The sequence below is a fragment of the Peromyscus eremicus genome, chromosome 7, assembly GCF_949786415.1.
Source record: "Peromyscus eremicus chromosome 7, PerEre_H2_v1, whole genome shotgun sequence".
In the NCBI taxonomy this organism is placed as follows: domain Eukaryota; kingdom Metazoa; phylum Chordata; class Mammalia; order Rodentia; family Cricetidae; genus Peromyscus; species Peromyscus eremicus.
In genome coordinates, this window is record NC_081422.1 from 45,311,708 (window position 1) to 45,325,801 (window position 14,094).

General features: G+C 41.9%; 1 protein-coding gene across 3 annotated transcripts in view; it reads left to right on the top strand.

The window, feature by feature from the left end:
- LOC131914982 (alpha-1,2-mannosyltransferase ALG9) overlaps positions 1–14,094 on the top strand; it is a 69,634-nt gene that overhangs the window by 28,262 nt on the left and 27,278 nt on the right. For all 3 annotated transcript variants that reach the window (XM_059267842.1, XM_059267845.1, XM_059267844.1), the window contains 5 exons: positions 4,367–4,489; positions 6,612–6,766; positions 8,728–8,857; positions 9,689–9,836; positions 12,240–12,369. In XM_059267842.1, the coding sequence (XP_059123825.1) occupies positions 4,367–4,489; positions 6,612–6,766; positions 8,728–8,857; positions 9,689–9,836; positions 12,240–12,369 (686 nt within the window). The remainder of the gene's footprint in view (positions 1–4,366; positions 4,490–6,611; positions 6,767–8,727; positions 8,858–9,688; positions 9,837–12,239; positions 12,370–14,094) is intronic.

Sequence of the window (14,094 nt, forward strand, 5' to 3'; positions counted from 1 at the left end):
GAGCCTGGCGGATCTCTGTGAGTTTGAGGCCAGCCTGGTCTACATACACAGAGAAACCCTGTCTCGAAAAACAACAACAACAACAACAACAACAACAAAAACAACTTTTTTTAAAATAATAAACGACTTTTGAGGTGGTGGTGGTGGTGCATGCCTGTAATTCCAGTACTGGGGAGGTGGAGGCAGGAGCAGCAGTGCAAGGCTAGCTACATAGCAAGTGTGAGGCCAGCTTTGGCTACATGAGACTCCAGTCTTAAGAAACAGCTGGCTGTGGTGGTACACACCTTTAATCTCAGCACTCGGGAGACAGAGGCAGGTGGATATCTGTGTCAAGGCCAGCCTGGGCTACAAAGTGAGTTCCAGGATAGCCAGGGCTGTGGTTTTTATACAGAGAAACCACATCTCAAAAACAAAAAAAAACAAAAACAAGTACAAACCAACAACAAAAACCAAACTTCTTTGCATTATCAGAAAATGAATATAATAACAAAAAGAAAATAAATACATAGCCCCATCATCTCCATGTAATACTATTAACTTTCAGGAGTATATTCCTACATATGTTTCCTATACATACACATTTGATGTTAGGTTTTTTGTTTTTTTGTTTTTTTTTTCTTCAAGACAGGGTTTCTCTGTGTAGTTTTGGAGCCTGTCCTGGATCTTGCTCTGTAGACCAAGCTGGCCTCGAACTCACAGAGATCCACCTGCCTCTGCCTCCCAAGTGCTGGGATTAAAGGTGTGCCCTATCACTGCCTGGCTTGATGTTAGGGTTTTTTTTTTTTGGGGGGGTGGGGTGGGGTGGGGTGGGGGGGAAGAAAGTTTGGAAAATCTACAAGGTGAGCAAATGAGACTAGAGTCAGCAGGAAAGAGTGAGTAGATGGTCCAGTTTAAGATGAAGAGAAACTGGATGTCTATACCTCTGGGGATGTAGTCTCCAGGAACTTGGGTACCTCCATCTCTTACCCAACCACTCCAGTCTCTGAGTGCATTTGAGCTGGTTAGTTACAGAAGGATGTGTTAGAGATTTTTTTAGATCAGCGAAACTAGGAAATACTTTATGAACAAATTACCCCCTTGGAATTAGTGTAGTTTCTTTTTTAGTCTTCTAGGTGTCCCTAGAATACTCTCTATATCCGGATGTCCTGGTTTTGTTGGGAATCAGGTTGATATTATATCTGTGTCCAGGTCAGCTTTCATGTCTAGTATTTGTTTGGTAGCATAGCCAGTTAAACTAGTAGCTTGCTTTGGGAGCCTCTAGATGTTTCCCTTTAGCTAAGGAAAGTTCGTATGTTTTAAATTGCACCTTAGTTTGGTTTGTTTATCGATTTCATTTGACTACAGTCCAGACTGCATGGTGAAAATTGATTTACATGTACCCAATTGGAAATTTATCCATTATTTATAGGTGAATGGGTTAATTTGTTAATTTTGAAAATCTGGCTTCTCCGTTTTCATAAATGGGCCATTATATGCTGGGTAGTCTGACTGATTATTAAACTTTTTAAAGAAAATATGAAAGTGAGGTGGTTTTGTAGTCCTCTAGATAGCTCTAGAAATAATCAGGCTAGTAGGGAAAGTGGAGAGGAAAGACTGGATGTTTCCAGTTTAAGAGTGGGTTGGTCAAGGACCCTGCAGTAGGTTTGGGGTTACAGTAGAGCTGTGTCCAGTCCCTTCTTTGGACACTGGTGTCTGCTGTTCATTTCACACAGTGTTTGTTGAGAAGAACCTTAGGGGTGTGTGCCACTTCGTAAATCTACTTTAATTTTACTCCATTTACTTTTTTGCTGTTTTGGATGTAGAGTACTGGTTACTCTCTCAGTAGTGGAAAAGCTTTGTGGGGATTGTCTCAGTAGCCATGAAAGTGATTGTGTATTACTGTAGGTAGCTGGCCTTAAGGATTCCTTGATAGAACTATTCCAAGAGCACAAATTCTACTCTGATCAGAATTTGAACTTGACAAATTTTTGTTTTGTTTTCGAAACAGGGTTTCTCCATTTAGTCCTAGCTGTCCTGGAACTCACTCTGTAGCCCAGGTTGGCCTTGAACTTGTGATCCTCCTGCCTCCGCCTCCTTCAGCAAATCCTACTGCCATGTAATACCACAACTGGCGACAATTTTTTTAAAAGTCTGATTTACATTCTTTAAGAGTGTTAGCTTCTTGTTTAGATGTTTCCTACAGAGAATACTATCCTAGCTTCGAGTTGGAACTCCTTGTATACTGTAGGTTTACAATCAAAAGTTGTCAAGAAGGAATGGATGATTGATTTCTAGAATGTCGATCAGGACCTCATTACTGTTAGATCTTAGAACCGCTTTGGTTGGGCCCAATAGAGTGCTGACTTGGGATTTTTCTTGATACCAAATAAGAAAAACACTTGTAACTTACTTTAAAATGCTTGTTGGCTCTCAGTTGGCTAGTCTCAGGGACCAACATTATGACGCTCCGATGTTGTGAAGTCACTAATTTGAAACCCAGAGAAGACATTTTTCTATCTTGAAAATATAACCATCCAGAGATTTTCTACAACTCCGAGATTAAATGGGAAAAAATAAAAGATTAAAGATGTCCCGAATGAATGGCTTGGGACAGGACTTCTGACCCAAGCCCGTTAGTTGTCTTTGAATAGGAACAAGCTTTCCCCAGAGGGGGCACGATTGAACTTGGGCCTTTCCACAGTAGACCCGCCTCCCTCTTACTCAGCTAAGTGTCTCTAGCGTTATGATTTTAATTTAACCTTAGTTTGCTGTACAAGTTTGCTGACAAGAGTCAGGTTTTTCTGATTCTGCCTCTGCCTCCTGATTACCCTGTAAGCAAAGCTGATTGCAGGAAATTGCTATGGTGTAAGGCAGATGTCACAACACACACTGATTAAAACCTACACGTGTCATTCACTGCCTGATTGAAGTGATCATACAGAAGGAAAACAGATGAGAAAATGGTAAATGTGCAGGGAGGAGAGCTAGTTCATATTTCAGGTCTAAGGATAGAATAAAAACTAGTGTGAGTGAGACTTGTGTTTCAGCCATTTTGGTTCATTCTGAATCCTTTGAGTTCTGAGTAGGACCTGAGTCTCTGACCATAATGGGGGAGGGGAGCTGGGGAGGCTGGAGAGATGGCTGAGTGGTTAGGAATGTCTGTCCTTGCAGAGGATCTAAGTTTGGTTCCTGGCACCATGACAGGCAGCTTAAAACCACCTGTAGCTCTAGGGCAGTGGTTTTCAACCTTCCTAATGCTGTGACCTTTTAATACAGTCCCTCATTTATAGTGATCCCTGACCATTATTTTCATTGCTACTTTATAACTGTAATTTTGCTACTGTTATGAATCATAAGGTAAATATCTGATATGCAGGATATCTTATGTGCAACCCCTGTGAAAGGGTTTCCCAACCCCTAGGTTGAGAACCATTGCTCTAGGGCATTTGATTTCCTCTTTTGGCCTCAGTGGGCACCTGTACACACACATACACAGAAACACACAAAAATTATGCTAAGCTGTTGTTTTTGCTAAATATATATTTAGCAAAAATGTGTATGTGTGTGTGTATGTGTGTATCTGGCTCTACTGAAGACTGAACCCAGGGCTTCATACATACTAGGCAAGTACCCTACCACTCAACTATATCCCTAGCCCTGAGTTATTGCCTTTTATGAAACACATGGTGCCCTATGTGTATGACTATAAAATAGGAGTTGAACTTTTCAAGGGCCTGCATGGCTCCAAGCAAGTTTATCTGTTATTTGGTCTACAGAGTACTGAAACTGCAGTTAAATTCAAATGATGTTTTAGGATTTGTTAGCTTCATGTGCTCTGTGCTCTTAAGCTATTAATACTAGAGACAGTGTTTGTCCCATTTGGGCATGGCATTTGGGAGTAGGTATAGTAAATTTCTGTTTGAGTTGTTGGTGCTTCCTTAACAGAGTACTTAAGACTAGGTAATTTATGAAGAACAGAATGTCTTCCTCCTGGAGACCAGGAGTCCAGCATGACAGCTCTTAAGCTTGAGTGCCTGGTGAGGGCTGAGCCTGTGCTTCTGCAGTGGCACCAAACTACTGGACCCTCTAGAGGAGAGGAATTCTGCATCTCTATGGTAGAGGAGAAGATGGACTAAATTCCTACCGATAGGAATAACGTGAAATGATTAAAACCCAATAATTCCCATCCAAAGCATCTGAAGCAGTCTGTTTCCTGTCTTCTGCTCTTGTGCTTCCCGTGTGTGCCTGAGCACTAAAGAAAGCGTAGGCTTGTGGATTTTTGTTGAGTGTTGGGTTGTCAGTGTTTCTTGAGCAGAAAACAGTAAGGGTCAAATACTGTAGCCGGTGTTGAAGGCATCACTAATGATTCCCTATTTGTCTCCCTCAGGTACAGAACCATGGTATTTCTACTTAATCAATGGGTTTCTGAATTTCAATGTTGCCTTTGCTTTGGCGCTTCTGGTCTTGCCACTGACTTTTCTTATGGAGTACCTGCTACAGAGATTCCATGGTGAGTGATTTAGGATGCGGTAGGTTTCGGGGGAGGGAGCAGAAAGCAAGTAACAGGTTAAATAGTGGAAAAACTGCTTATTTTAGTCTCCATTTTTTCTCTTTGGAAATGGTTGAATAACTGAGATTTCAGTCTGTATTTGTAGATTATTTGAACCCATATTAAGGTTTGGTTAGTTGTTTGACATAAACAAGATGGGGCTTTGTATCCTTTTAAGGCAGTGGTTTTCAACCTGTGGGTCATGATCCTTTGGGGTAGAATATCAGATATTTACATTACGATTTATAATGGTAGCAAATTTACAATTATGAAGTAGCAATGAAATAATTTGATGGTTGGCCATCACCACAGCATAAGGAACTGTATTAAAGGGTCATAGCACTAGGAAGGTTGAGAACCACTGTCTGAAGGGAAGGGGGTCAGTGGGATTTTACCATCACCGGAGAAGCATCGATGTTGGAAAAGCTCTGGAGAGCAGCCCTTTTGAGCCATTCCCCTGTAGAGGCTCTCGGATGACTGTTGACAGTGATCCATCTGCAGGCAGACACTCTGAAGCTGGAGCTAAAGCAGCTGCTCTGGTCTCGCCGGGGACCGATGCTCCCGACTCCCTCTGCTGTGTGGCACCCATGTTGCTGCAAGCTCTGACCCTGTATCACACAGCTGCTGTTTTCTCAAGCAGGGGATCTGGGTATCTGGTGTCTGCACTGTGGAAGACAGATCTGAGCAGAAATTCATGAGAGATTTGGAAAGATTTACCAGGAGACATCTCAGTTGGATTTGTGTGCCAGATGATTGATCTTTCCTTCTCGCCTGTTCAGCTTTTCTTGTTAATGGTTTATATGGCATGTGCTGTCTAGACAGTGAGGGGATCTTCACTCATTTAAAAAGATTTAGAAAATTACTTGTATGTGTATGTTGGGGGAGTGTATATTGTGGAGGCCAGAGGACAACTTGTAGGAGGCAATTTTCACTCTCCATTGTGGGATCTTGGGATTGAGTTCAGGTTGTCAAGTTTTTATGGCAGGGCAAATCTTATTACCCGCTGAGCCATCTCACTGGCCCAAGATCAGGAGTGTTTACCTCCAAAGAGTTCTGTGGTTGCACCTATGGTCTAGCAAGCTAAATCAGACAGCTGGGAGGGCTCTTGCCTGTCACGCTGTAGACGTAATGAACAGCAGGGGGTGCTGTCTGTCCACTTCTTGACAGTGTTTCTGCAGACCTCCTTCATTGTCAATAATGCCAACCCAGCATGGTTGCCTTTTCCTCAGTGGTCTTGTAAAGCCAGGAACTCTCCAGCGGGTGCTCAGGTGGTTCTCTGTATTCCTTTCATCCTTTCAGAGTCTTTAAGTACATGTTGGTTCCAATTTTGTGATTCAGAGTAGATGTGTATTATAAAGAGAAAACATAATCAGGAAACTTAAGAGTATTTTTATGTTTGCTTTGAAACACTGTTACTGAACATGGTAACGCTCCTGTAATCCTAGCGCTCCAGAGAATGAGGCATTTGGTTCCAGTTTGGACAACAGAACAAAACATAGAAGACTGGATTGGGCTTGATAAATAGGGTTCAAGAATTGACCTGATCTATCTTTTTTTCTTCCTTCCTTCCTTCCTTCCTTCTCTCTCTCTCTCTCCCTTCCTCCCTCCCTCTCTCCCTTTCCTCCCTCCCTCCTTCCTTTCTTCCTTCCCTCCTTCCTCCTTTTCTTTCTTCACCCATGTCTATTTTAACAAACCCATTGATGCGTAGATAAAAGGATTACTCAAAGTGGATTTGGCTAATTTGGGGACTCTTTAGTCTTAGTGACAGGACACATTACGGAGAATATGCCTTTTATCTTTACCCAACTAGAATTTATTAAGCTCTGTTACCCATTAACTGTGCTTTCCTGTGTGTTTTAACTCTTGTACCTTCCTCTAAGCTTTGGATGTCTTGGAAGAACTCAGGAATATGTTCCTTTCTGTTTGGTGTCCCCATTATGTTAGAATGAGGGTAAATTCCTAAGCTGAAACATTTTATGGAATGTCCTAGGGTATAGTATCAAATTTAAATAAAAACAAACTTTGGAACAATATATTGTTTGGTTCTCTTATGATGACAGGGGAATGTCATTTTGTCTTGCAGTTCAGAATTTAGGACACCCATACTGGCTTACCTTGGCACCCATGTACATTTGGTTTATAATTTTCTTCCTTCAACCTCACAAAGAGGAGCGGTTTCTTTTCCCCGTGTACCCACTTATATGTCTCTGTGGTGCCGTTGCTCTTTCTGCACTGCAGGTAAGTCTCAGGGGAGCGCTGGTCTGCCTCTTTATGTTTCATTTATTGCACAATTGCCTGTAAAACTTTAAGGACAGGTGGATGTCTGTGAGCTCCAGGCCAGCCAGGGCTCCATAGTGAGCTTCAGGCCAGCCAGCGCTACTCAGTGAGACCCTGTCTCACCCAACAGCAGCAACAACAGAAACCCTTAAAGATAAGTTACGGAGAGCACCTCTATCCGTAACGTAAAACCTGCTACAGAACATACTCTGAAAGCTTTGTGTATTGATGAGAACGTATTTCACTGTTTGCTGATTATGTTTATAATCATTTGTCTCTTGACAGTAGGTTCCATTTACTAACGCATTTTAACTTATCATATGGACCACTATATAGGGTGGTCCTGGGACAGACTAAACAGAATGTGTGTCCTGCAGCTATTAGATCAGAGTCAGCCATGATCAGGACTTTGGATTACATCAGACAATTAGCAATATGGGCCAGTTTGTAACCCTGGTTTAAAGGCGGTCCAGGTCAGTTCTCTGGCAGAGTTAACCTCACATTTGTCTGGTTACCTCTGTGTTTCTGACCTCAACAGGTTGAGGCTCCCTCTTGCTCTTGCTGCCATTTGCAGTTGTCAGGGAGAGAAAAAAATGGTAGTGTCTTGTTTTTAACAGATTCAGTAAGTGAGAACTCATAAACTATGAGTTCAGCTTTTTCAAGTGTATAACTTAGTGACTTTAACATATGACTTTGCAGATGTCTGCAGCCACCAGCCTAGGACATTTTTATCACCTCAAAAGCCCTAAGCCCTTTACCTGTTGACCCCACCCCTTTGTCATGGTATTTCCTCAGTATACTATCACTAATCTCCTTTGTTTATCAATTTGTCTATTCTGTACATCCCATGTGAATGAAATCCTAAAGCCTGTGCTCTTTTATGACTGGCCACTTTCACTTGGCATGTTTTAAGGTTTGTCTATGTTAGGGTGATATTATATATATAGTAAGTATATATATATATATATATAATATTAATGTTTATATTACATATACACATTTTCTTTTGAGATGGGGGTCTCACTGTGTAGCCTTGGTATGCAGACCAGGTTGGCTTCGAATTCACAGAGATCTATCTGCCTCTACCTCCCTAGTTCTGGGATTAATGGTGTGTGACACCATGTCCATCAGGGTGATAGTTTTAAAAGATAACTTTATTTATAAAAATATAACTTCATGTGAGATAATTTAGAAATTGCTAAAAACATTTCATCTTCCATCAAGACACCTCACACTTTTGCATCATATTCTATATGAGAGAGGGAGAGAGGGAGAGAGGGAGAGAAGTTAAAAATGATATATAGTTGCATGTGTGCCTATTACAATCACAAGTTTATTGTAATAGGCACACATGCAACTATATATCATTTTTAACTTTTGTCATAATATTGTCAGTATTGTCATATCTAAAATACTAATTTTATTCAAATATTTTAAAATAAGCTATTAGATGCCAGGTGTTGGAGCTCACTTCTATAATCCTATATTTGAGGGATGGGAGCAAGAATATTGCAAACTACCCAGGGGTACAGAGTAAAATCCTGTCTTGAAGCCAAAAAGAAAAACACCTAGAACTTTATGCACCAGCAAAAATATGCACATTATTTTCCTTTGACACTAGAGTTCATTCTTGGAAAGTTGGTTGGCTAAGCAGACCTGCACACAGTGCTAGAGGAGTTGGCTTTGGTCTTTAAATTTGGAATGGGTACCACACCAAGTGTTTGCACATGCTCAGACCCTTCCTCATACCCCTTGTTCTGCTTCTGCATCCCCAGTGTTTCTGTGATGGTGTGTGTCTGTGTATATTATTTCTGTGATGGTGTGTGTCTGTGTATATTGTTTCTGTGATGATGTGTGGCTATGTATATTGTTTCTGTGATGATGTGTATCTTCTTTATCAATATGGTTGCCTTTCCTTCTAGAAATGTTACCACTTTGTGTTTCAACGATATCGCCTGGAGCATTACACTGTGACGTCCAGCTGGCTGGCATTAGGAACAGTCTTCCTGTTTGGGCTCTTGTCATTCTCTCGCTCTGTGGCTCTGTTCAGAGGTAGACATGCTGGGAGTGTCTTAACCCACACTCACAAAGAACTTCACCTTAGGGTTTTCTTGTAGCATGTGGTTGGCTTATGCTGGGAAAAGGCCATTCCCAAAGGGAAGGCATGTAGACTTGATAGTGAGTGGGGTGTGGCTTCCATATCTCAGGACTGAAAGGAGATTGCAATATCTTCATATCACTACTCATGTATACTTCATGTACCCCTCCAATAGCATTGGTTTCTCCCCACTTTTTCAGTTTAAAAAATTTTTGTGTGTATAGTATTTTGTCTGAATGCATAGGTACCACATGGGTATCTGATTCTGTGAAGACCAGAAGAGGACATTGAATTCCCTGGAACCAGAATTACAGATAATTGTGAACTGCTGTGTGGGTGCTGGGAATTGAACCTGGAACCTCTGAAAGAGCAGCCAGTGCTTTTAACTGCTGAGCCATCTCTCCAGCCTTTCTAGTGGCTGCTGCTAATGTAATGAAGCCTATATATGTTATGCAAATTGGAGTTAAATTCTCATGGCCAAATATTTCCTAATAACCAGTATTGGGGTCATAATAGTAAAATATACCCAAAGAATAGAACTTTTAGAGGGTAGAACAGTATACAGAGAACAAGGAAGCAAGTTCCATGTGGCAAATAAGGCCTCCACTGTGGTGGTTGTCCCACCAAGAGAGACATCTGTGCTGGTAGAGCAGGCTTCCCACTGAGTTGCTGTGGGCTTTCACACTCTTAGAAATTTCATGTGGATTATAGCGGGATATTAACATGAATTATACTTAAAAGCTAGAACCTCATCTTTGATTTTCATGGACTCTTCTCCCTTTTAGGATATCATGGGCCCCTTGATTTGTATCCAGAATTTTACCGAATTGCCACAGACCCAACTATCCACACTGTCCCAGAAGGCAGGCCTGTGAATGTTTGTGTGGGAAAAGAATGGTATCGGTTTCCCAGTAGCTTCCTTCTGCCTGATAAGTAAGTTGTCCTTTAATTGATAGTATTCCTGTATGTGTGGAGGCTCTATGTGGGGATGGTATGTGTGCATGTATGTGGGTATGTGTGTGTGGACAAACATGTCAGAGGTGGACATAGAGTGCCCTCTTCTGTCACTCTCTGCCTGTTCCTTTGAGGCAGAGTCTCTCCCAGTACCTGGAGCTTGCTGCTTCCATTTTTCTTTTCCCACTAGGTTGGACGTCAGCAAGCCCTGGTGGGATCCTCCTGTCTCTGCCCACCTCGGTGCTGAGGTTACAGGCATGTATGGGATACCTGGTGTGTTAATATGGGTGCTGGCCCATCTGAATTCTGGCCCTCAGACTTGCACAGCCTGCACTCTTAACCACTAAACCATCTCTCCAGTCCCTAATTCTCAGCATTTTATTTATTTATTTTTAAAAGATTGACTTATTTTTTATGTGCATCTGTGTTTTACTTGCATGTGTTTGTGTGTACCACATGCGTGGCTGGTGCCCAACTAGGCCAGAACGGAGCATCAGGTCCTCCGAAACTGGAGTTAGATAGTAGTTAGCTTCCATGTGGGTACTGGGAACTGAACTCAGGTTCTCTGTAGGAACAGCAAGTGCTCTTAACTTCTGGGCCATCTCTTCAGCCCTGTTTCCCAGCAATTTACATAAAAAAAGTAGCAATTCTATGGCAAGATTGTGTTAGGATTTATTTGGTTTGGAGGGTTTAATTTTTTTCTTTGGAGGTGTATGTATATATGTGTATATTTGGGACACATGCACCCATGTGTAAATGTGTGTGGAGGCCCAGAGGTCAGCTTTGGGTGTCGTTCCCCAGGCATGTCCACCCTGGTTTTTGAGACAGGGTCTCTCATGATCGGGGCTTGCCAGTTAGGCTGACTGGCTGGCTGGCTGGCTGGCAAGACCCTGGGGTCTTCTGTTTCTGCCCCCCAGCACTGCTATTGTAAGTACACCTCACCACAACTGGCTTTTTCACATGGTTCTGGGACTGAACTCAGACACTGGACTGTCTTCCCAGCCCTCTTCAGAGTTTTTACAGGAATTACTGAATAATTTATCTTCTTAGACTGCTGCAGAATCTGCATTGTGTACCTGCCTCTCTTTTTCATAAACAGGGTGTGCTCACACTCTTGCATGTTCATGTGTAGAGGCCAGAGGTTGATGTCATGTATCATCTTCTATTGCTCTTCGCCTTATTTGTTTATTTATTTTGCCTTTGAGCCATGGTCTCACTGTGTAACCCCTGGCTGGCCTGGAACTTGCTACATAGACCAAGCTGGCCTCTTACTCAGAGATCCACCTGCCTCTGCCTCTGAGTCCTGAGATTAAAGATGTGTGCCACCATGCCCAGCTCCACTCCAGTTTTTGAGACAGGGTTTTTCTCCTTACTCTACCTGGAGCCCAGGGTTTCAGCTAGCAATACTTCCAGAATCTTCCTGTGTGTCTCCTCGGTGCTGTGCTGGGGTTACAGGTGTACACTGCCACACCAGCTTTTATCTGGGTGTTGGAATTCCAAACACAGGTCCTCAAGCTTGCATAGCAAGCTCATCATCCAGGCCCCTCTTCTTGAGGGCATGTATTTATCATTCTGCACTTGACACTAACACACTTCTAATAGTGGTGTAGAGACCCTGGCAAGAAGAATGGGTTTAGAAAGGAGTTTTTTCCATTCAGTAGTAAATTTTCACACTGATACATAGGCAGTAGGGAGAGCTATGATTGAGATATACGGGCGGCGTCCTTTTTACTTTGTTAGATGTGGTAACATACTACCATGGACTTGTGTGTTTTTCTTATTTGGTCCATTTTAAGTGAAAAAGTCTGGTTAAGATGAGTAATGTTGCTGACTTCGGCAGTTCCTCACCTGGTAATGTTTGGGTTTTTTTTGTTGTTTTGTTTTGTTATTAACATAATGAAGATTTTTATATCAGTCATAAACTTGACTTTTAAATGGTGACCTAGGCCTTTGACTTTTATATTCCAGATCATTTCATAGCTGAAAAACCTTTTGAGGATTATTCACACCAAATAGTATTTTCCTAGTGTGTTTGCCATCTTTTTCTGTGCACCTAATGAGTTGGCTTTAATTCTTTAATTGTGTGTGAGATAGTAACATGTTAACAATCTCCTTGTTCTGTGGTTGACTGTCTAGTTGAGAGTTTCTTTCGAAGCCAAGACTTGAGTAAAGGGATTGAGAGACCTTTAGTTGCAAATTTCTTGATTTCAGACCGACTTGTGACCTCTGCCTCTGCTTCTGGTTGAAGTTTTAGCAGAAATCATGTTTTGTTCAAGTGAAAGGTTTTCCTCGTGATTTGGGGTGAAGGGTTGTTTGTTTCAAGTCTGTTTAGCAACATGATTGCTTTGTGTTTCTTATTCTTCTCATTTGTGTTTCTGACAGTTGGCAACTTCAGTTCATTCCATCAGAGTTCAGAGGTCAGCTACCAAAGCCTTTTGCAGAGGGACCACTGGCCACTCGGACTGTTCCTGCTCACATGAATGACCAGAACCAAGAGGAAACTTCCAGATACGTAAGGGCTGCCAGTCTCTCTTGTTGCTGCCCAGAGAAAAAGTCACCCTAGATCTCTAGGCAGGTGACATTGGAGCACTGACCAGATGAGCGTCTCAGAAAATGATTTCTTGAGAGTGAAAGATGAAATAATGCATGTGTGGAAGGAATGAATGGTGTCATTTCTTTCCAAAGCATGCTTCATTTTCTATGTAAAGCATATAATACAGTTAACTTACAAAGCTTTGAGGGGGCTGGAGATTTTCCTGAGAGTCTTGAACTGTCTTTTTAGGTATACTGAAACTCACATCATTCCTTGGTCTGTTGAAATACTTGGTGGGGAACGTCTAAGTGACCAGGTTACCTTTGACCTAGCTTTTGCTATGTTCTGCTTTTAGCACAGAGACACTCAGAAAAGCTGTTTCATAGTAAGTAAGTCCCATGGAGCAATCCCTGTCAGTGCCAGGATCTTCTACCTACTTGTCTTCACACACTCTGGAGTCATGTGAATTTTATTTGTCTCTTTTGAAAGATAACAGTTTTGACATTTGATACTGGTAGAATCTCTGGATAAAAAAGGTGAGGGCTGGCCTTTGAGATGGCTTAGTGGTGAAGGCATTGAGTGGTGCTCTGACTTCCACAATGTGGTGCCTATATGAGTTTGTGTACTCCCTTGACACGCACATAAATAAATAAATAATTAAAAATTTTTGAAGTGATAGAATAAAATGATAAATAAAAATTATAGAATAAAATTCATAGACATTGAAAGACCATTTGGTAAAATGATTGGAAAGCACTATTTTTTGCCAACTTATTATTAAATAGGTAATAGCTTAAATGTCAATATATTTAATTTGGGTTCTCTTGTGTCATATACTCAAGATATAGCATATTGAGACTTGTAGTTGTCTTCTGAAGCTGACCTGCAGCCAGAGAGTGAGGCTCTCTCTTGTGTGAGCAACCTGGTATCTGCAGTACTGGGAATCAAACCCAGGGTCTGCTGTGTGCTGGACTGGGCCACACCCCCAGAAACCTGTCATTTAGCATAGTGTCTGGTATTGAGACTTCTCTCACCAATACTCTTCCTCTGACGAAGGATCCCTTACAGAAACTGTAATCTGCCCAGATCTTCTCCTTCCTTCTATTACTAATCTCAGCCTAGTTTTGATTTGCTTATCCATGCTGTTGTCTTTTCCTTATCAGTGTCTTTGTGCTGGTGACCATGCCTGAAGTACTAGTCTCCCAGCTCATGCTATCAGAATTCTCTTCCATGTGAGTGAACACGTTCATCTGTGTTTAGTAGGCTGTCTCTTAGTGCATGACAGATTTGTCTGTAGTCACTCAGTTACTGGCCTGCCTTCTCTTATGTTATCTGCGCATTCTGATTTGTTTGTTATGTCTTTCCTCATGAGTGCCTGACTGCTCCAGAGGGTGACTCCCCTTGTCCCCTGTGTGTTCACCACAGTGTATAGGACAGGCTTGTAAACCTAGTTGCTAGCCTGCTGCTGTTACTGTAGTAATTACAGTTAGTCTCACTCTGCCAGTCGCTCTCTCTTTATTTTTTATTTTTTGAGACAGGCTTTCTCTATTATGCATCCCTGGCTGTCTTGAAACTCTCTATGTAGACCAGGCTGGCCTCAGAGATCTACCTGCCTTTGCCTCTCAATTGCTGGGATTAATGGTGGACCACCATGCCTGGCCTTCTGCTAGTTCCTTATCCAGAAATCCCAGTAGATTTCTGAAA